This window comes from Lonchura striata, chromosome Z, assembly GCF_050655825.1.
Source record: "Lonchura striata isolate lonStrDom1 chromosome Z, ASM5065582v1, whole genome shotgun sequence".
Lineage (NCBI taxonomy): Eukaryota > Metazoa > Chordata > Aves > Passeriformes > Estrildidae > Lonchura > Lonchura striata.
This window is the reverse complement of record NC_140740.1, coordinates 32,704,465-32,728,736: the sequence shown is the minus strand read 5'-3', so window position 1 is coordinate 32,728,736 and position 24,272 is coordinate 32,704,465. Positions and strand designations below refer to the sequence as shown.

At 33.3% G+C, this 24,272-nt stretch overlaps 1 protein-coding gene across 3 annotated transcripts in view; it reads left to right on the top strand.

Moving 5' to 3' along the window:
* Window positions 1-22,126, top strand: part of CEP120 (centrosomal protein 120) — a 40,103-nt gene extending 17,977 nt beyond the window's left edge. For 2 of the 3 annotated variants that reach the window (XM_021546195.3, XM_021546197.3), the window contains exons 15-21: window positions 1,250-1,339; window positions 1,717-1,809; window positions 3,393-3,554; window positions 6,935-7,057; window positions 8,506-8,604; window positions 18,550-18,695; window positions 19,360-21,376. In XM_021546195.3, coding sequence (XP_021401870.1) covers window positions 1,250-1,339; window positions 1,717-1,809; window positions 3,393-3,554; window positions 6,935-7,057; window positions 8,506-8,604; window positions 18,550-18,695; window positions 19,360-19,600 — 954 coding nt within the window. In that variant the 3' untranslated portion in view covers window positions 19,601-21,376. Of the gene's footprint in view, window positions 1-1,249; window positions 1,340-1,716; window positions 1,810-3,392; window positions 3,555-6,934; window positions 7,058-8,505; window positions 8,605-18,549; window positions 18,696-19,359; window positions 21,377-21,909 lie in introns of those variants that run through there. The other variant, XM_021546196.3, reaches the window with a different exon arrangement.
* The last annotated feature ends 2,146 nt before the right edge of the window (window positions 22,127-24,272 follow it).

The following is a 24,272-nucleotide window of genomic DNA, read 5'->3' as shown; positions in this document are numbered from 1 at the left end:
AGATTCCATGCTTTTAAGGAAGAAGGCTAATTCTTAAGTAAGTGAAGAAGGGACTGGGTTTGAAATGCAGAATACCATCTTCACAATTTCCCATTACTCTTTATGAAGTACAATAGATTCAAGGTTCAAACTATTGATGTTAAATATTAATTCTGTATTCTGTTAGTTGCATCTCAAAAATCATTGCTGTCTACTCTTGAGGTCATTCTAGGTGTTTTTGCTTGCTTCTGTGATAAACAAATATGATTCGTGCTAATAATTGTAACTATATTGATATTTTAGAAAATATTTGTTAAAAAGTAATAAAGTGATAAGTAATTAGTGTCACAAAACAGATGTTCCTAGATGTTCATAAGGTACAGGATGGAGTATTGAGATATTTTAGCACAAATGGCCTTGGGAAGGACAAAGCTGGGAAAAACTACAAGAGCATAATCGGCATTGAAACAATGAAAGTCCAGGCAATTCCTTAGGCCGGAACGACCTTGAAGATGAATAAGTTGGTATAATCCCAGATAGGGAACCTAAATTTGGAATTTAATGCTTACTTATATAATACCAAGTTCAAATGTGCATGTGCAACCTGCCAGATTATTCAGAGAACAGCGAGGAAGACCATGAGCCTTCATCCAAGAAGACCCCTAAAGAGTACAGAAGACCTCCAGCAACAATGGGAACATGCACTGTGTAATATAGTGACGTAGATTTCAAGAATTAAAATTGGCAGGAGATACACAGGAACTATTGATGAATATGTATTAGCATACAGTATAAAAGTTTGCTTGGATTTGTCTGCCTTTTGTACGTGTGGCAGGGTGAGAGGCCCTCCCTGTACGCCAACTGGTTTTGCTTATGCTTTATCTTAACTACTGCCAAATTTTTATTTGTAACTACTTAATTATATTTGATTTTATTATTATTTTATATACCTCAGTTAAAATTGCTGCTAAATTTTAACTCTTGTGGTTTATTAAATAGGACATATCAAACCTCATTCTTGACACCTCTTTTTAAAAGGGAGTGAAAATCTGGTATTTCTTTGGATGTTTTTCTCAGATATGCATGTACTTTGCACTATGTACTTAAGTTTAACATATTTTTCACTATCAGAATCATATCTTGAGAGCTATGCAAGTCAGCATACTAAACTTTTTTGCTTCAAGACTTAGGTCTGCTAGTGTTCTAAAGGTGCACTTCCAAAAATTTTGATCTGGTTTGGGGATTTTGTTTCTCTTTTTTCCTCTAAAAGCTTAAAAAGAAGGAAATGGTCCATATGCAAGCACTTGCAGAGGAATGGAAGAAAAGAGACAAAGAGAGAGAGTCATTAGTGAAGAAAAAGGTAAGGAAATTCCTCCTTATATTTGCAGAAAGTCTGAATTGTTATAAAACTAACAAGGTATTTGGTAACTTGTAACAAAGGGTCTGTAATGAACCTTTGCACCTACTGATATGCATGCATTTAGTCTACAACAGTGCAAAAGAATTAAAAGTAGCCTTTAATCATAGAATATTTGTTAGAAATTTCCTAAGGTTAGTTTGCTGTATATAGGAGCTCTTTGATTGTATTTTACTTGCCTGGTCAAAAAGGCTTTCTATGGCTTATGAATTAGAAGTAAGTCCTCCATTGCAAGTTCTTAATTAAGAGCTGGAGATTCGTTTTTTATGGAAATTTCTAAATAAAAATACAATATTTTTTTTTTCCTCTCCTTTGTTTAGGTAGCAGAATATAATGTTTTGGAAGAAAAGCTTCAGAAAACCCTGAGAGATCTGGATAAGCGAGAGCGACAACTTTTTAGTGCTGAATCAGAGGTAAAAATTGGTTGTATTAAACAATGTAATTGCATTAGCTACTTCTATAAGGTTTGAGTTTTGTGACAACTGTATTTTGTGTATAAGATACTAACTAGCCACATTCCTCGTGATATGTAGAGGAACACTAACAGTTAAGCCGAGTTTTGTTACAGCTACACTTCTTCACTGAAATAAAAATTCAGTGAACTTTTAAATGGGTTGCAGAATTACGGAACTGTAAGCCTTCTATTATTAATAGAATTAATGTCAGTGCAGACATTTATATAACATTAGCATAACTCAATTTTAAGTTTAGCACTGTCAGATGAGTATTGTACACATACATAAGAGTGCCTTACTTCAAAAAATAATTGCTAGATTGATTATTGAAATAGGAGAAGGTGACAGGAAGATCTGAGAGCAACTTCAAGTTTTGTTACACAACATTTTCAGAGTTCCTACTTCTGTTTATTTTTTTTCAGTAGTGACAGGTTGAAACAGGGTACAGGAGAAGCAAATAACTTCCACTGTACTAAACACCCCCAATCTGGCAAAGTGGGTTGTGCTGGTCATGTGGAAAAACAAAATAAGCTGCCTATTCTTGTATTTCAGAACAAACTCAAAATGATGTAGGTAAAGTACTGCAGTGTTTTAGCTGTCAGAAAAACTTTTTCCTCTTTGTAACTCAGATTCTAATTTTTCTAGCCTACTATTCCCTTCTATGCTTGAAACAAAATTGAGGGTTCCCAACGCAGGAATTTGCTGGCTGAGCCAGTGTCCTATTCAGTATCCAGGCTAATCTCAAGATGCAGTTTGTACTGTAAATAATGTTTTGACTTTAGCATCTGTGCAAAAAAATCTGTGCTCAGATTTGACCAAGTGCATTTCAGTCTGAGTAGAAGTAGTAATTTTGAATCTCATGTATATTTCTCTAATAACTTTGTCAAAGTTATTTAAGATTCTGACCTGAGAGCTAGAGATGATAAAAATCAGTGGATTCAAAAAAACTAGTGATAATGATGTAGTGTTCAGTTAGTAAATTACAGTTTGAGAAATGAGCTATTGGGGAAGTTTCTATTCAGCTAGTAGTTATTTGGGACAGTAGCATCTTTCTAAGAAAGTTCAAATATGTAAAGGATTGTTCTTCTGTTCCGCTTGATGAGAAAATATCTCAATATGCTCAGTTTGAACAGTGCAGTCTCACTGATCTGAAGACATTTTGGCTTGTAGCTGTGACTTTCACAGTCTCTGCAATGGTGTATTTTGCTTTTCACTTTGTACTAGGAAGGTGGATGTGAAACCTGCCTTGAACGAATCATGTAGAATCATTTAGATTGTACAGAAGAGCTCCAAGAGACCTCTGTTTTTACAGTAGTTAAGCAAGGGTATATTTCTAGCCCAAATAAAATAATCAGCAGCTTGTCAGTTAAACTGAAATTCAATAAGAACGTATATAGTGAACATTTGGACAATGGGAATTTTATTGTTTAATTTCAGAAATTAATAACAATTTTTCAGTCATGAATAGCGGTAACAGTTTTAAGACTTTTTAAGTGAAGCTCTCACTGCTATGGATTAATGTAAATGTGTCTGTTTTTAAGGTTCAAAGAGTAAAGAAGGAGCTGCAAGCAGATCATGAACGAAATCTGCAGGTGCTTCAGGATTCTTTGCGTCGAGCCAGGGAAGAATGTGCACACCAGCTAGAGCTAGAAAGGTCAAAAATCAAACAACTGGAAGAAGACAAGCATCACTTACATCAGCAGGTATGTACACAATACAAGTGCGCATTTTTCTAAGACTAGCAAATTCAGTAGTGGTTTGGAGGTGATTGTATTCTGGCAACTTTGTAACAAACATTTTATTTAAATTGGGGATCTCTGTGCTGAGATCCATCTGTGTCGGTCTTGCTCAGTTGTATGGTCAGTTGGCAGCGCAGTGCTTGTGATTATTTTTACAACATTAAAAATCAAGTTTCATTTGAAAACATACATTACATGAAGAACATGAACATCAGTGTACATTTCAGTAGCTTAAAAAATTATTGGCAATTAACATCTAAGTAGTTTGACCGTGCAGTTAGTTTTATTCTTTTATTGCAAAAGATTATTTTAGTTATCCTTATTGAGACAGGGGGAAATTCTTGTTATTGCAGTCTTCTATTCTGAGAGTAGTACTTTCTAAACAGAAAATTTAGACCATGTTCTGTTGTCCTGTGAGCTAACTTTGGCACTAACAACAAGTATAGTCTAGACATTTTTCCTGACTGTTAAAGTAAATTGTAAAAGTTAGTACTTACTTTTTTTAGCTGTTATAGCATTAGACACTTAATTTGTTATTAAGTAGATTAAGTCTTACAAATGCCTAAGTGTTCTGAAAGTACTTTGTTTACGTAGATTAATTACTTGCTTTGGTGTTTTTCATGTCTGATATGTGATAGTGATAATCCAAGATTAGCTTTCACTGTTTGAAAAACTGTGTAGCCACAGCCCTATTTTTGTACTTAGTAAGAGTTGTGATAGATTTTTGTGAGTTTTTTCAGTTCTGTAATAAATAGTGGTATTAAAGTTCTTCTTTACTTGTTAGCATATGTTAAGCACAGCACAGTGAACTTTTTTTAAATGCAGCTCATACAAAAATGTTGCAAACCTTGAAGATTGTTCATCTTGATTCAGTGAGTGCTCAAGTAGAATAGTCAAACTAACTGTGCAGTGCAGTCCTTTTCAAAGTCATAAGTGGATCACTTTTGCATTTCATGTGCTGGCTGCCAGTAGTTCTTGTTCAAGTGGCCTAATGCCACCAGCTACTATTCTTAATTCATATTCATTCTTTCAGCACCCACTGACCATTTTTAGCTTCAACAGGCCTTTTCTAAATAAAACATCACAATCACTTTATTTTTCCTATTCAGAACAGACATACAGTTGTCAGAACAAGGAAGTGAGACTCAGAAAAAAATGCAGTTTTTTAGTAATACCATCAAGGGTTATATGTATTCTTCTCCAGAATCAGTTTCATACTTAGTGGCCATCAGTAAAAGTTTTGTTCATGATCTCATATGATTCCTTATAAAAAGTATTTAGTATTGCAACATTCTGTGGCAGAGAGTTCTAAAATTTAACTGTCTTTCATATTTAAAAACTTTTTTGTTAATTTTAAGTACATTTTTTACTAATTTTGAAGAATCCCTTAGTGCCTGTGCAGCATACTCTACCTGATTGCATGGGTGCCTTTCATACTGTTACTTTTCCAAACACAAGCTCCACAATGCTTTCCTCCTGTTTTGTATGGAGGCCATTTTTTTCTAGAGCTTCCTGGCTGTCTTCCTCTTAGTGTTCCTGGTGTGCTTTAATATGTGGTGGCTGTTGCCACATATTGTGCATGAGACAGGCTTTTTTAGTTTGCTTTGTTGGGGGTGAGGTTTTGTTTGCTTACTTGGAGTTCCACTCTAGGACCCTGCTCTTTGTAACGTGCACAGCAGCAAGTTTCTGTTGTGAACAGATGAGTCTCTTTTTTTAAGACCTTTTTGAGTGTGGAGTTTTGTTTGTGTGGCTGTTTTTGTTTTTTAACACAGAATATTCTGGAATAAGTAATCTTATTTTATACCTTTTAAAGGGATTTGTCAGTACACAATTTCCACACTTAGACACTTAGAGATCTCTAGAATTCAACCTGTTTTGAGGTAAGCCCCACTATGTACCAAAGAAGATCCTTAAAGAATCCACCTTGAAGATCACCCTTAATTTCTGAATAAGGAAGTTGTGCTTTATTTATGGGATTTTTATAATTTCCTCATATCCATAATTCTGAGGTGTCATAAGAAATTCAATTTTTGTAAGTGTTTCCAGAACCAAACAGGAAATCAAACATTGTTATAGAAGTTCTAGGGACAGCTGATATTTCTATTAACAAAATAATTTAGTTATTGTTTGGCATTATGTCTGTCTCCTTTAAAACTAAATAGGTAAAAATTAAAGGTGTTAAACAGCAGTATCTTTTGTTCAAATTTAATAGTTTATTGTAGTTCTGTGAGAAAAACAATGACAGCAAACTGGTTTTGTATCACTCCCTAGGAAAGATCTTTACTTTCTTACATCCATTCTGTAATGATGTAAGAACTGTAAGTGCAAAAAAAGAGAAATTTGAGAGAAAAAATAGAGCTGACTCAATTAGAAGATCCAAAGAATTAAACTATTATTGTACTAGCAGAAATTGTTGGCTTTGTAACAGAAATTAGTTCTCTAAACAATTTTCACCCAGTATTTTAAACTGTGAGGTAGAATTCATAGAAATACTTGCATTATCTACTTGGAAAAAAATAAAAGATCAGCACATGGGATCATATTCTAGTCTGGAATACTTCAGTTCCATCAGGTGTATTAAGGTATTTATAGTTGAAAAACATTTAACAGAAGACTAAAACATTACAAAAAGTTCTTAGTATTTTTACCCTATTATAAAAAACACTGTTTAACATGTGTCATCTTTACTTTCTCTGTAGCAAGTAATTGTGTATTGGCATAATTTTTCAAATTACCCATTGTGTGTATCAAGCAAAGCACTCTCTTTATAAAAATCTTCTTGAAACTGTGTAAATACACTGTGAGGGCAGAGGGACTCAGAATTAAGTCATTAGTCACTTAAGCCTTTCTGCTTCAACCATTCTTCTAAATCATTTGGCTGTACAAAGTATTAGTCGTTTCCTTTCACAGACATTCCTAAAAAAGTTATGCTGTGAAATTGAGTAAGTAATAAAACTTCATATAGTAGATAACACTGGCTTTCTGTATAAGATGTGTAAATCTTAGTATTATGCTTTCTGTATTTCTTCTGCAAGTTGTTTTAGAAATGTGAATAAAAATGTGAATAAATCTTGATCTTATGTTTATGAGGACAGACTTGTTTTTTTCTTTCCAGTACTGAGCAAAGATCCTCTTTAAAACTCTTCCTATTAAAACATTGCTGTGTGCCATTATCAAGAAATCATTAATTATGAATGTGTAACTTTCAATGTCTGTTTTATATCAGATAATTGACAGTCAAATGTTTGTTCCAAAGACTAAGAAGTTATGTAAATTCTGTCATCTAATTATTTGTCTGTGAATGGGCTTTTCTGCTAACTTGCATTTTGGTTTCTTTAATGTAGCTTTATGAAGCAGAAAATAAGCATAAGACTTTGCAGAAGGAGTTTCAGCAATACAAAGAACAGCAAAGTAGCAAACCAGAAATCCAGCTACAATCAGAAATAAATCTTCTCACTTTAGAAAAGGTATATTGGATTTTTCTGGTACTTAAAAATTGTCACAATGGTGTGTTCACAGATAAAGGGGATGTAGAAAATTAACCACTGTGTTGGTTAATTCACCACACCACTGTGTGATGAAGTGCTTAATTTGTCCATTTTGGTTTACTTTTTCCAGTAATTTCTTCAGAGTTTAAATATTCAGACACAAATAAGGTCAACAGTGTTGAGTGTTGACCTTATTTCTGTAGAGGAAGCAGTAATATTAGAGGCTAAAACAGGAAAGAACCATAACCTATATATTTAAATCATGATTTATGATGGGGTCCCTGAACATTCTTTTTAAAAAAAATAAAGAAATATGATGATTTTCTTGAGGATTAATTTAAACTGGTTTTCCATTATTTGCATTTTTGTAATTAAGTATTTCTGCAAAGAGATTGTGTCACTTATCAATAACATGTCATAAATTGATTTGCTTAAAAGCCATATATTCCCACAGGAGAGAATTTAATTAAAGCCATAGATGTGGGCACTGACTGCTCAGAATTATTATGAGATTTGAGTTAAATTATTGGTAAAATAAGCTGAAAAAAAAATTAGGTTCAGCTTTCTGGCGCTAGATATACTCAATATGGCCAGTCTATATATTACTGTATGCTTTAATAATATCTAATAATGCAAGCAATTGATGCAAAATATTTTTGTTTCTACAGCCTATTTAAGCTCTTACATTAAATATTTTTAGATTTCCTGTTTTTCTTAGATGAATTAAACAGACCAATGCTTTAAAATCTTCACAAATTTAATGAAAATAATTTTTGTCAGATTCAAAAAAAGCACTTCCTCAAATATGTGAAAAATACTTTATTTCATATTGGTTTTTTGTGTGCTTCATAAATATTTTGTCTTTTATCTATGCAAAAAAATTGTCTTAAAATTAATTTTTTACAGTAAAAACTTTTAAAAGTTTATTTAGTCAGTAAGATCATAGGTTCACACTAGATACAGAGATTTTAAAGAGTGGTTTGAGCAGATGAGTATTTCAGGGAAAAGAATTTCAGTAGGACATATCTTCCATCAGCAAACTAAAAAATAATCTATGTACCTTTTTAAGAGAGATTTATCCACCACCTTTTTCATTAAATTAGTGTTTATAACCTTACTTCAAATAAAAAAGTGGTGAGGGGATGGCTGATCTGAGAATCTTAAATGTAAAGGTTAATCAGCAGATTTAGTGCTAAAAACTAATCTTTTTGTATAGGCAGCCATCCAATAAAAATAAGGTTATATTTTAAACAAGAAAATGTTCTTGTGCCATAATATTTATGTTATATTGTATAACAGCTTTAGATGATGTTGTATATTACGCTACATAAACACTTTTCTTAAACCAGACCATTTGTATATATACATCTTTCAGTGATTGTTACTGCTGTTATTGCTTCAGCTGATATGATTTTAATTGCTTTTAGGTTGAACTTGAAAGAAAGTTAGAGTCAGCTACCAAGTCAAAGCTTCACTACAAACAACAATGGACGAGGGCTTTGAAAGAACTTGCAAGATTAAAACAGGTAGGCAGGTTTTTTTTTTTGGTTATATGAGACAACCAAATTATTGTCATGTTTGAAGCCGCTAGGGTTCCTGTTACCTACTGTTTTCATATTATTAGTGTTTGTTTTTTTAAAGTAAAACTCAGCTAGGCTTTTAACAAAAATGAGAACAGCAAGACTGGCTTGTTTGACTTTGAACTCAAGAAGGGCTAAGACTCAGACCTGTAAAGAAGGTTGAACTATTTAAAAGCAGATTTGATTAGAAAAATAAAATGTTTAATTTAATTCCAAATAATTCTGCGTCAGCACTTCCAGGAAAATATTTAGCTACAATCCCAAACTTCTCAGTCAGTTACATAATAATGGTTTTGTATTTTAATAGTATAATGAAGGGTAAAGGTGAGAAATAAATCTTCACTTTTAGAAATAAGGGTTTAAGTTGTGATAAGCTATCTTCATTTTATACATTCATCTTAAACTGGATATGAAATGTTTCTGTGATTTGGAAATCCTAACCTTGTATACTGCTGTGACATGCTATTTTACTGATAGGTTTTAACAGAGCTCTTGTATCTCTGTGGGCATCTATATAAATACAATTATATACTTTTGACTTGAAATTACTCTGTTTAAACTTGCAGTAGTAACAGTTTCATCTTTGTTGAATCTGTATTACATGCTGTGTTTTGTCGTCATCTGTCTTTCATTAATTCCAGTAAACACTAGCTAAACAATGTGCTTAAAAATGGCTAGCACTTCTATTGGCCCTGACAAACAAATTAGTACATTCTTAATCCAAATTGATTCATGAAGAAACCTTGACATGACCACAAAGCTTCAGTATTCAAGTTTAATAAAAGGTTTTCATTGCCTGTATTCACACCTGCTTCCAGCTTGAGAAACAATTTTGGGTGTTGTTACAGATCATGGTACTTGCTTCATTTCTACTGATAGAATATTCAGGTTTTGGAGAATAAGGAGTTAAGCCCTTGTTCTTCTAATTTATAATGCTTCTTTAATCTGTATTTCTGTTTGAAGAGAGTCGATGCACACTGCAATGACTTTTTAGTTAGTAAGTTAAAACTAACCTTCATTTGTAGTCTTCAATTTTTCATTTGTCCCTTTTTTGCTGAGTGATAAAGGTAGTCATCTCCACTTTGTGAAACATCTATGCTTGAGAAGGTGATAGGAGAAAGAATATAAATCTTATGCTTCTGATTAAGATTTCTTCAGCAGTCATGAAATACCCAGCCTATTTTTTCTTGCCGTGTTTTAAAACTCCCGTAGAATAAAAGCAAAGATTGTCACTTGCTACACTAACACTAATGTATATCATTATCAGGTTCTTGTTACAAATTTCATCACCATAGACCTAATGAGCTGAATTCATTAAATATATGTTGGTTTCAGCTGAACCTCTTGATGAATGTCTGAACCATGGAATAAGTTGGCATGTACAGAGAATTATGCTACCTAAAACTTCTACAACAGAACAAACCCTTTCAAAGCAGTTTCTTGTGGTTTTTATACTCCTATCTATACTTAGTCTATTGATAAAGGTATTAAGTGACTTTAAAGAGCCAAATAAAAGTTGAAGCAAATCTGACAAAAAAAAAATACTGTGTTTTAAATATAAATTTGGAAACTGTATCTTAAAGAATTCTAGATTTGCTGTAGTTCAGATGATTTGTGCAATTGTGCATAATCTGCCCAGTTTCTTGTTTGAATTGGATTAGTACCATGTTAATTTTTGTGTTGCCTCTGGTGAATAGCCACAGGGCTGCAATCTCTGCCAGTAATTTGTCACACCAAAGCTCTCTAGAGAACTATACAAAACATTTGTGTAGTGAGGATTAGACGCTGAAAGCCGTATCTTAGATTGTTAATAAATGTTAATGACAAAACCCAGCTGGTAAGTCTTGGAAATGAGATCTAATGCTTTGTGCCCATTGCCAAAAATATGTTTAAATGGCAATTTCCATTACTTAAAGGTGACCTGGTGCAGTCAATTTGTGAATTAAAGAAGCATAATCTACAGACTAAGCATTTAGTAAAATGCTCTTCTGATTTGCAACCATAAAAGTCAATGTTTCCTTAATTAAAAAGCTTTCTTTTACTTTGGAACTAGTTCTTGGCACACATCTGGGATAGTTTTATATTTTGCAGAATATGAGACACAGCACATAACTTTAAGTATGGGACTGTTAATAGAATATGATCTAAGCTTCTCCACGGGAAGGACTTTGAATGCTAAACACAGTGCCAGTTTTACTGAAGTACAGGAAGGCACACAAACATCATATTTACCTGTACTTAGAAAACACAGAAGTTAGTTAAATTTAAACAGTTTGTACAATTGAGTGACAATATACTTCACCTAGCTTACTTTTCTCTGTTACTCAGTAAAAGTCTATTAATACTTCAGTTGTTATAGCTGTTCAACTATAACAGTTGTTCAATTGTTCAATGTTTAGGGAGACAAAAATGTCATCAAATTAGCTACATAATCTGTGCACCCAGGTAAATGTTTCTGGAGATATAATTTCTGGAGAGTCCAAAAACTATTTCAGTGTTTGCTGATTAGATGATCTAAATACTACAGATGAGATTTACTTTTTTTTTTTTCATTTGTGTGACCACTATTTCTCAGAGGAATCCTCACTATTTATGTCATTTTCAGCAGTTGATTATCTCAGTTAATCTATATAGCCAAAATCTCAAAAAACATCCAATGTTCTCAAAGAAGTATTTTTATAAGTTTTCTTATGTGTTTTGTCCTACAGATCTGTTAGAACCAGCACTGAGATATTTGTTTAAAAGAGCATAGACCATATTGGCTGGCTGACAATTCATTCTGTCATGTCCAGTATCTTGTTTATCCACTCAGTTCTATACACAAGTATATTACTTAAGTGATTAATTTATAGCTAATTTAGCCAAAGATAGGATGTAAATCTTTGTTAAAAAAAAAAATAAAAGGCACACACACGCACACAAAAAAAACCCCACAGTTGAAAGTGTAAATCTTGGTTAAAAACTGTGTCTTGAAATCATCCAGGCTCTCCTACTGACTTGTCAGCTCTGGGTTATTTTCAGAAAACTTTACTTGAGTTCCTTAACTTCAATTGTAAGTTTTTCCCACAGGCTTGCATGGTATGTATGAGTGGGAGAGTGAATAGTGGCTGCTATTTAGCCATTGTTTAGTCTAGTGTATGTATGTTTACATCTCCCTTTTGGATTTATAGGCAGCTATGGCAAAATAAAGATTGTGCTTCCTTGATTTAAGAGCCTCTTAACTAAAGCACCTGGTGGTTCCTTAATGATCTGATTATAATTCAAATTTTGATGGTTTTTTATTATCAGTTAATTTTTGTTAAATGCTGATATTTCTGTAGTATCATAACTTTCAAAATGTGATTGAGATTTCCACCATAGAAGCTTCTGGAACAGGACTGCATTTCTCAATCACTACATTAGAGATGAAGTCTGATGAAGAGAATTAGTAAAACCTTGAAGTAAATTATCTGATAACTAGAATGCAGACTTGATTGGTATGGATTTGTTTGTGGAGGAGAAAGGAAAAATATTAAATCAATAAGTGAAAGGAATATTGTCAATGAGTTTTATTTAAGGAGGTGGGGGGGGGGGGGGGGGCTGAAGGAAAAGGAGTAAGAGGAATAGCAGGACTAGCAATGCTGAGAAAGTAGTGCAGGAGAAGGTACCTGGACCAACTAATACTTATTGCAGAGATAATTCTTGATGTTCTTGCATATGATATTCTTGATTTATCTGTTGCTGCTTACTGTGGGATAGTGGCTGATGATTGGGTGATGGTGCAAGTATAATATATTTCCATGTGTTTTGAGTTTCTGGTAGGTTTTATTCTGTTCACAAAGTTGCCTTTAGTCCAGCAACTGATGATTCTGGAGTGTTCCCTTAGATAAAATTTAAGAATGCAAAATGTTTAGAAACAAAAATTGTGGTAATACTTACGGAGATTTGAAATAGCCTGATGGTCTGAAATAAACAGTTGGGAATACATCTGAAATGTTCCTTATTTTAGGATATATTACAGGAGTAAAGTTTAGAAAGTTAGCCAGAAAGTCTTGACTGAAAATTTTCAGCATGTAGCATGTATGTTTAAACTTGTGTGCACTGAGATGCACTTGAAGAATACCAAGTATTCAATTATAACTCAATTTTTCGGTATACACATAATAAAATTAAGAAGTTACAAGGGCATTTAGCAATGTTGGACTTAATTTTATGCATGAAGTAAATGTGCAGAAGTGTTTTATTAATACTGGATTTTTAATTTGAAACATCTCAAAAGAAATTCTGCTGCATTTCAAGTCCTATTATACAGTAGAGGTTCATTAATTCTCTGTTTAAAAAAGAGTGCTTGTTGCTCAGTTGATTTTTACATTGTCATGGATTTAATACATGAGTGTCTGATAAAATTACACCAGTTTCATCACTGAGATTAATAAAAAAATCCTTCCTTCTCTCTTACCATAACAAAATAGTCTTTTTGTGGTCTCTCAACATATTATAACAAACTTGTATAAAAATTAATTTAAAGTGAGCATACCTCCCTTCTTATCAAACTGTTGTAAATCCATTGCTGTCTTCTTGTATTGATGGATTATTAGGAAATGGGCTTCTCATGCTCTTCTATGAATCGTATACACAGAACAAGTTTTCTATTATGCACCCTACAAATTTTTATGACAGACTTTTTAAAGGAGTCAAAGACTAATGTTGGGAAAGACATTTGAAAATCACATATTATGAAGTGTGTAATGTAAATTGCACACTCTTTAAATTATTAAAGAATTCCTTCTCACTTGTTTTAGTGTGTGTTTTCCAAACTAGACTGTCATGAGCTGAATGGGAGGAAAATCTTGCTTCAACAAATGTTGATATTTATTTTTTTAATATTATTGAGCTTAAGTGTTGCTATTCAGGGCCATAGTGTGGCACACATCTAAAATTCTTGACTTGCAGTGATTTAAATTAATCTGGACGTTGCCCTCTATACCCGAAATAAGTAAGTACCAAATATTTGCCATGTTTTATCACAATTCTATTAGTAGTCAAATTAGAGATCAAATCACATTTACTGAAGGGAATTCCTAGCCAAATATTAGCTTGGAGACAAAATGTACTGATAAACATCTCTACTGAGTAAACAAGAATTTAGCACACTATATTTAATCTTGCTTCCTTATGAATCTAGGACTATTATCCCTAGCAAAGAGCATGCTCACTAGTGACATGGGTTAGTTTTTCGTTTGTTGGGTTTCTTTGATAGAATTTTTCTCCAGAGAAGAATATCAAAAGGAACAGGAACTGAACAAAGGATTCTGCAGCAAAGCCTTGCTTTTCCTTCATCTCTTCTTGGTTTTTCATCATTCTGTTGTCTTTTTCTACGTTTAATTAAACATTATTAAAGATATTTCTTAAAAAGTTATTGTTCTGAAATTAATTCATTCAGTGAGGGCATAAAGGACCAATCTGATTAATATGAAAGCACTGAGAGTAGTGTGTCCTCTTTCTGGTCTGATATATCGAGCTTCAGACATTGTTCTATTAGCCTTAAGAATACTTCTAAACTATACTAGTATAGATGGTATACTTCTAGCTATTCTAGCACTCTTCTAACATATACCTCTTCTTTGAGCTAGTCTAAAATGCCAAAATGCCTTTTTTTGCTCTCATTTTGCTATTGTGATTGTGTTGCTGAGCAGCAGAATTGTATTGATCATTGAACTTCCCTGCCTCAAACAGAAACACATCAGCATGACATGAAACCTGTGGTCCCACATGCTGCTTCTGGCCAGCATGCAGTTATGCCTTTCTTCTGCTGTGCAGATGGAAGAGCACTTTCAAAATTTTCCCTCATAGATCTGAGTAAGATACTTCAAAAACTGAAGGACTGGATTATAAGGCTACTACTCAGTGTAGTCCATCAGCTATGTGATGATTTTTGTTTATGTGAAAGCATTGCTGTCCTAGTAACAAGTGTTACTGTGTTTTGCTTTAGTTTTGCAGTATTTAGTTTTCAGTCAATTTTTGCACAGTGTACCTCCAAAATTAATTGTCTCATGGAATTACTGAGATACACCAGTTGTACAGACTTAGAGTATTACCCCAGCTTCCCATGACATTTTAAACCCCTAGTTTAAAATGGGACAATGAAAGCATGAATAAACTGAATTGCAGAATAAGGAGTTTCCTAAAATTAATCCTTATCTCATGATCTGCAAAAATATTTCTTGAACTGAAACTAATACTATTACAAATCAGAGTAAGCTGAAAGGCTTATAAAAGAGACAATGGCAATTAGAAATGCTCTCTTGTGTAAAAGAGTTAAATTTTTGACATTACCTAAGAGGAAAGTGTCAGTCTCATCCTCCACAGTAATAAGATGGTTTTCCTACAGATGAGTAAGTTTCTTGTAAATTACATTCTTATATAATTTATTGTGAGTCCTTCAAGGCTATTACCACTGTTAGATAATGTCAACAAGAAAGCCAGGATGTACTAGACAAATTAATTTCAAAACCACAATTTGGATATGCAGGGGTTACTGTATCTCTTCAGTGATATCTGTGTTAAGTTTCTTATACATGTTGTCTAATCAGGAGAAGTAGCTAATCACCAGGCTGAATTACTGGATTCTTTACCTGTAAAGAGAGAGAACTAGAAATTTCTAGGTCAAAAGCTCCTCCCCTGAGACTAAATAGGACTTCACAAAGGAGGTTGAACATAATCAAAATTTTAGATCTCGTGTTTGAGTTAAGGTGTAAGTCACAACTTTTTTTTTTTTTTCCTGAAACAGTGGTATTTTAATTTGCTTAACTCTGTAAAGCATTTAGGTTAGGAATTGAATGGGGACACTGAGAATAGGGATTGATGGTCTCAAAAAGAAGTAAATATTAGCTTGTCCTCATGCTTCTAGATTCTATGTAATTGAGGTAATCAGATTGACTGTCAATGAATGTACTTGTTCTGTTAACTGAAGTTGAGCTGGGTTTGTGGCAACCTGCTTAAGACAAGACCATGCTCAGTGTTTTTTCTTACTACCTACATTTAGCAAAATAAACAACTCTATATTATTCCAATTACCAAAATATTTAGGATAATTCCATTCTTCCTCATAATTTGTTTATTCCATTCTTCTTTTTAGCCTGTTTTATACTTGAAATGTGGCTTTACTCTCTGGGTACTGTTGCCTATCTGCATATCTGGGAACCAGAGAATACCACTGGGATATTTGCTGGGACTTAAGAGAAGAAAAACCCAACAAAACCCACTCTCTGCCTCTTGTTTCAAATACTTCAACAGTACTACTTTATATGGAGTATTTTTTTCAAGCATAAATGTCTATCTTCATTCAAAACTTTCTGTGGTCAAGAAGCTCCTTGCATGCTCAAGTATATTACTTAAGTGATTAATTTCCATTATTTTAATAACTTGAACCATGTCTCTAGTTGAAATATACCTAGTTTTGAGTTTCAGCCATACTTTTCATTGGGTGAGAAAGACCCAGCTAGTGAAATGATGTGAAATATCAGTCTGGTCCATACAGAGTTGGGCAGTAGATGCACAAGATCTAGAAACACAGCTTGAATAGCTGAATAACCTCCAGCAGCCCTCAGTCAGTCAGTTAAATACATTGTGAGCCAGCAATTGCATTCAGGCTTTAATGTCCTTAATAGACATTAATATTCCTTAATAGTGAATATATTCTTTATTTATTTGTTTCCTTTTCAAACTGTTTCCTTTTCATTTTTGTCCCCATAATATCCCACTCTTTACACATCCACCTTTTCCCTTCTGACTTACATTGTATCATCAGCAAACGTCCATAGTGATTTCTTCATTCATGAATATGTTGAAGGGTAGATTCTTGTGGAATTCCACTTTCACTTTCTTGCTCTTGTGGAGATGATCAATTGCTATCCTTTCTCTGGTGTTCGAAACTCTGAGTCAGCTGGGAGTGCTTTTTGCTGTGACTGTTTAAGTGTGTGTTTGGTAGGAGGTTTCTTTAGTGTGGTGTTCAGTTGGGTTATTTAAGACTGCTGGGAAGAGTGAATTTCATAGAAAAGCTAGATTAGTTCTTCCTGTATACCCCTACAACCTGTTAGGTTCAGGTTTAGTTATGGTTTCAACCAATTTGGCCACTATGGAAGTTAAGTTCTGCTGGTACTTTCTGGGTATTTCTAAGGCCTCTATTTAAAGAAAGAATAAAATAAAAACTGGAAAAATTATTTTGTTGTGTAAACACAAGTATTGGTGATGGATTAAGACTAACTTCCAGTCAGTGTCACAACTTTTTGTTTGGATTACCTTATAATTCTTGAAAATTCTAAATATCAGCAGTCTGTAGTACCTTGTTTTAAGCAACTTGTTTCATCTACAAATACATGCATATCCTGTATGTATTTGTAGATATTCTCAGACTAATGCAGAATAGGTTTTATTACAGTATTTTCCAACCCTTTTCCACATAAAAAAAGGGCTTCCCTCACATGGGAATGTCCTTCTTCAATGAATTCTTGATGGGGAAGGAGGCACTATGGCCTTATCTTCACCAAGTGCTTTTTTAATGCTTCAGTCATCTATCAGCTGTAGACTCTTTGGCAGGATTCTTGCTTCTGGTTTTTTTTTTTATTAGTATGTATCTCTTTAGCAATATGTTCTTCAAGATTTATAACCTGTCTCACTGAAGTTTTAACATTTAATTTAGCAGGCTGGTGTATTAAATTTAGTATAAAATCAAAGTTTTTAGAGTCTTTAGGGTTGATTTCTTTTTAGGTGCTTTTCAATTGTGTTGCCTGTTCACATTAACAGTTGAAGTCTTTTTTCTAATATCAATTCCTTTTGAAATTCAGATTTTTCTTGCCCATTATTTATCATCAACAGGGAGTGTACACTGGCATCTGGAAACTGCCTTATTAAAATCTTTCAAATATTATGAAGTTGACTGTGTAAATAATATGCTTACACATATCAAACAAAGCAATTACCTCTTTTTAACCCACATAATAAATATATATGGGTTGTATTAATAATCAAACACTTCAGATGAAAGCGATGTCAGAATTGCAAATATAAACTTGCACTTCACGATATGCCTAGATCCAGGATGTTTGTGTAACCCCGTCTTATTTTTTAACTACTAGTCGTTTGTCTAATTCTGGGTGTGAGACTGACTCTACTCAGTCAGTGCACAAGGTCATATGGAAAATGATAGGAAGGAAAATAAGTGGAGAGAGGACCAGGTTTACTAAACCACTTTAATGTCATTAAGTGGTAATGGATTCAAACCTTAGTTTTTTTAGTATCTGTATAGAGCTTTAAAATTAGGGCCAAGCAAACCACAAAGTTATCGAAAATTTTACGTAGTACTATACAAATGCAAAAGGACACCTTGCCAGAAATTTGTTTCCAAGGCTTATTTTTTAACCACAAGTTGTAATTTTGAAGAGAAGTTCTTGAAGCTTTGGTACTAGTCACTATGGGGCTGATGATAGAAGTTTCCTGCAGCTATTTAGCTTTTATTTTCTTAAAAAATTATTTCATATGCCATAGGGTCAAGAAATAAATCTGATTAGCTTGAGCAGTTCCAGAACTGTAAGTTTTATGTCTACCAGTTTAAGCCAGAGTTAGTAAGAGGGTTTGTTAAGAATTTTACTATTTTGTTAATGGGAAGATATCTGTTATTGGGCTGCAGTTGATCCAGCCTGGACAGGTTTTCTGTGATGGTGATAGTCAGTGGTCTTACTGCATTATAGATACCACTAGCTAAGACATTCTGTTAGCTCCTACATTTCTAATATTCCTGGAGATGTAATTGTCATGACTTCACTCCTAAAGTGCTGCTCTGTCACTGTAATTAGCACTTTTACATGTAATCACACAGTCGGCTGAGTTTTGTCTTCACCCTTTCCCACACAGCGGGAACAAGAAAATGCAATGGCTCATCTTAAAAGGCAGCAACAAGAGCTCGAACACATGAGATTGCGCTATTTGGCAGCAGAAGAAAAAGAGCTGGGAAAAACAGACCGACAAGAGCTGGAGGATATCAGAAATGAACTTAACAGGTATAAAAAATATTTGTAAGATGCCTCCCCAGTTGTCCCCTTTCCTTCTATTTTCTTGCTTCGAGTCTCAAAACAGGAGAAGATTCAATTAAATCAAAATTGACTGTCAGTTCAGTGGAAGAACACAGTTTAGTGTCCCTTAGGTAAAGATTGCATATTTGTAAAATGGAGCGGTACAGCAGTATAGAAAAATCCATGTTTAACACCACATAGTTTATTTTTTGTTAAGGTCACAGATGTACAGCACCAAACTTTTTGTCTATTTTGAACGTTCAGTTCTAAGCATAGCTGCTGTGTTAAGAAAAAACAAGGCATATTTTATCCTTATTTTGAATACATTAAAATTTTAAATCTATCTAAGGTTGTCCTCCAAAATCTGCACTAATTTTGTATGTTGCACCCTTTTGAGTACAGTTTACATTATGAAGCAGAAGCCTTAGTAGCAAGTATAGTTACATATGCACATACAAAAGATTTTGTTAATATTTAAGTACTATATTTCTTTTTAGTCATAGGTGTTTTCCCGAGAGACAGAATAATTTTTTACCTTTTACAGATTTCTTTATTTTACTTAGTAGTTCAGTTGATAAACTAAAGACTTAATACAAAGATAATCAAAGTGGGGATTAATATTCTCTAATTATTTTTATTTTACCTATATCAGGCTAAAACAACAAGAAGAGGAGAGAAAGAAATTACAGGATGCTAGAGATAATTCTGCTGGTAGAATGGATAGTCTTCATTGTAGAAAACTAAATGAGAATACAGATGATTACCTTTCTCGTCTGATAGAAGAGAGGGACACCCTGCTAAGAACTGGAGTCTATAATAATGAAGACCATATTGTAAGTGAACTAGATCGTCAAATCAGAGAGGCTATTGCAAAAAGGAACATCACTATTTAAAAGCATGCAAAAAGTTTTAGAGCCAAAATCTGAATAGAGTGACTTGTATAAGCCTATAGTACTTTGTGAAATATATAACATCATGCTTTGTTTTGCACATTATGGTCAGCTCTCTTTGAAGTCACGTAAGTGCTTGCAACATGTCAAGTTAAGCACAGTTTTAAGTTTTATGGGGCAAATGACTGGTTTTTAGTGTTTTTATACTCATATGTATATATATATATAATTGTGTGCATGTGTAAATATATTTATCTTGTGTACGCTCTTCTGAAATGTTTCCTGCCTCTTCTTGTATCACCCTGACTAGGCTTATTTTTAATATTGATTCTAAGAGGTTTTTAGTCATTCAGTTTTTAAAAATATCTCTTCAGCTATACTAGGGAGAACATCGGCTGTTTTCTCTGACAAATCTCCTAATTCTGAACAGAACTAAGGCACTGACTCAATGTTAGTTTTTTTACTAAATGACAAATAATAAATTTTTGCTTCTCTGACTGCAGCTACCATAACTAATTTATGTAGTAATTAAGATACAAGGTTTTAAATTTGAGGGGGAAAATCAAACCTTATGAAACTGAAGCTGAATGAGTTATTAACTAGCCTGATTGTCCAGGGTTGCCCTAGCAATTTTGCACATGTTCTGTTAAGGCTATACCCAGGAAGATGAAGACCTTATTCAGAAGTATACATGCATTCTTACATCAATCCCTAATGAGGAAAGATACCTGAAGCCATAATTCTGAACACAAACATGAAACAAGATCTTTTCCAAGTCAAGTTACTTAAGACGTGTTTCAGAACACGTTAACTCATTACCACTTAAATTGTTTGATTGTGGAAGTACAAACAGCGTGCAAGGGAGAAATTCATAATTAATGTTAGTTTGTCCATAAGCACAATTGAAAAATTTTTGTTTTCCAGCTTTCCTTCAATTTCTGTTAGGATTTACCTAGTAACAGTAACATACAACACTGTCAATTCATTAGGCATCTCCTGTAGTCACTACTGTTTCCATTTGAATGTCAAGTACAAAAATCATCTTATGATTTATTAGTTTTAGAATGAACGAAGATACTGGTGGAAAAAAAAAATAGTGATTTGGGATTTTTAATAAAATCAGTGAACTATCATAGAGAAGCTTGTATACGTGCGACCTTCCTGTTTTGTGTAGTATTAATTATAAAATGGGAGAAGGGGCATTTAGGTCTCCATGCATTGTTTGTTCTCCTCCTTACCATGAGTGTAGGTCCTGCTAAATAAACTATTCATTTAGACTCCTTAGAAAAGTTATAAACAAGCTGTATAAACATTGAGACCATATTCCCTGAGGAATACTTGAATACTTACCAATACCAGGCTTCATAAAAAATGCTTTTGTAAATATATTTTTCTAAGTAGTATGCTTAGAGATCCCTCTCCACTAACAAAGAAAATACCACCCTCTTAAGTCCCATAGAAATCCATGAAATGCAGTTTTCAAATACTGTTTACATCATGCTGTATGATATCCTGATATAACTGATGCAGGGTTATATGCAATTATTTTAAATTATGTGGAAAGCTTCTATCTTGACAAGAAAACTTGTTCATAACTTTTTTTCTTCAAATGCTTGCTTACTTGTGTAGTTTCTTCTCTAGACACTGGAGGGTGCCTGAGACTTAAATATTGCAAAAACAATGTTGACTAAATTTTCATAACTGGTTGGTTTTTGAACTGGCATTTTATGACTTTTTGGGTGTATTATTTTATGAAATAAAATTCAATTTTCAAGTAAATATTAAAGACTTCACATCTATTTTTCAACTTTACATTTATTTTTTTAACTATGGATTTGAGCAAATAATTTTATTTACTATTTCCAGTCATATGACAGTCTTTAGTGCTTGAATCTATAAAATAATAAACTTGTGTATGAAAGTTAATTTCACTTTTTGGTTTATTTTAATAATTAATGTTTTAATTGAGTCTCTTCTGTGGCATATGTAAAAAATTACAATCATGTTGCTGTATGTTTTAAAAAGAAACTTAAGTTTTTTTTCTCGCAAACCAAATACTGAGTAAAATGAAACACAGAATGCTTGTTTTTTAAAAACATTTATAAACTTCATCATTTAACCTACTTGGGTCCATTTAGCCACTTGAAAGATCACAGCTTACAAGGTGCAAAGCATAAATGTTGTGATTATTAAAACAACTTGCATAGAATATGTTTTGGTTTATAATCATTACTCTTAGTGTTCGTTGTTTGTATTATAATGAGGAAATTATCGATAATCTAAGCTGTATGTTTCTATTTCATTTTTTCCAGATCAATCTTCTCTGCTTCAGTCTGAAGTAGTCCAAAAGCAAAATACATGTTTGTAGTAGATATTCATAGCAGACATCAGCTCAATATTACTGTCTTTCAAAGAAAATTTTTATGTTGCTTTCCATTTGCCTTTTTATTACCTCAAAGCCATTTTGGAGCTTAGAGTTATTCAGTGGAAAGACCAAGTACCATTTTTTTAATCAGAAACGTCTCAAAATTTGCATCTTAATCTTTCTTCATTGCATGATGAGATATGTCATTTCAAACAGATGCTCAATAAAATAAAGGCTGCTGGAAGTGAGACCTGTGTTTAGACGTTCAGTCCTGGTTCCAAAGGCCAGAGAAAACAGGAAGAGGAGCGACTGCTAGACCCTTGAGGAATTCCAGCAAAGTGCTATTGATTTTATTGCACCCAGGTTTCACTAAGGAAGCTGATGGAATTATTTCAAACCACGTACCCTTGCTGATATGTTTCTGTGAACCCAGGTGGCAAGGGTGTCAGTTCCATGTCAAATCAGTTCCAGCATCATCTATCTTAGGATTTGGGCCCAAAACTTGCAGTTCACTTTGCATGAGGAAACTTTGATTATAGCCTGTGCTTGTACAGTATAGTCTAGCAAAAAGGCATTTGAAAACAATGTTATTTTTTCATTATAATCTTCAGGCAGATGATCCCTCCCTGTGTCTTTATGTGGTAATTTTTCTTCCAGTGGTGAGGACTTGCTATTGCCTCAAATTACTTACTACAGGTTTAAATGTAGGCTGGAAACCTGGATGTAGTTATTTGATTGATATGGAGCATTTGCTAAGATTTGGGAAATCTTACAAAGAAATAGACCTTTTTCATCTGAGAATTGTTAGACCACTTCACAGAAAAATTGTGTCTAAATTCTTATTTACATATTAAAGCAGTGGAGTGCTTATATCTATGAAAAAAATGTCAAATTATTTCAGAAAGAGTGCAATTTTGCTTTGAATCTGAATTATTTAAGTATATAGTTACATTACTGATTTTTATAGTATTTTTTTTATTTTGGAGTGAATCTCTAACCACTATTTCTATAATATTTCAGCAGTGATCCAACACTTTTGACACTAATACGCTTACTAAAGTACTGTTGTGGAAAAGAAGCATTGTTATACCTGGCACAGAGCTTTCAAGTATTCAATCTGCAGTTTAAATGCTTCTCCCTTCCATCCACCACCTTAGTGCACTGCTAAAAACATAAGTCCTTTATCATATCTTCTAAGTGCTACTGGAGTATTTATACCAGTTATTACATATTTACACAATTATTTATTTTGCTACTACTGTACCTAAATGATCATGACCTGTGTCAGGGCTTAGATGGGAAACACTAGCCTTGCTATTGTTAAAGATAGAGCTGTAGAAAGGCGGCTGCATACTTAGATCTCATTTCATTTGTTTCTCCAGGGGGTTGTATTAGTATTTTCATTAGAAATGTTTTTACAGATGTCAGCTATCCAGATATGAAGTCCCTGTAATGGAGAAGCAGTCAGGAATTTGGCATTCAGAACAGAGAGGGGAAAAAATCATCTTTGAGAGACTAATTTATAGAAAAATAATTTACTGACTTTCTGATGTGTAAATGTACAGTAACCTTATGGCAGCTTTAATGCAGAGTAATTGAATTCTTGCAAGTATTGTTATTTTCTATTCTGAACTTGAAAAAATAGTACAACCTGTCTATCCCCATCACTGAAGACCAAAATAGTCCACATTAACAATGCTCCTGGAAAAGTGATGTCCCTTGCTTTGTAATCCAGTACTCTTTTATCCACGTGCAAAACTTGTGGTAGTTTGACAGCATTTTAAACTATTTATGTATTATTACAAACGTTTTGTTTAACAACATACAAAGTGAGTAGTTATGGAAATGTAATGTCATTAATTGTTTGAGCAAAATGTTTTAATGCAAAAGATTTTACTGACACATAACTGCATTGACAAAATAATACAGCATCAAACATTACAGTGGGTTTACTGGGGCAGATGGAGGCTAGAAGAACAGTCCACAGCCTAATATTCTTTCAGCAGTACATTGCTCACAGCTTTAAATGTATTATGAAAAAAACTTCAAATTTGAAAATTGTTATGTACTGTGAATATCATATATTTTGTTTTACAAAGGCAAATGTAAATAGAGCAGCAAAATTAAATCACCATTTTGAGGAGCAGGCAATCAAGCTAATACATTTTTTTGTAAAATTCAAGTTTAAGAGGTAATGGTAAATCTCCAACATTTGTGAATTTGCTTGATAGTATAAATGAGAGTATTTTTTCCTTTGGTTTTGTGATCTGGAGGTACAGAAAATAATTTTATTGATCTCATGTTAAGTGA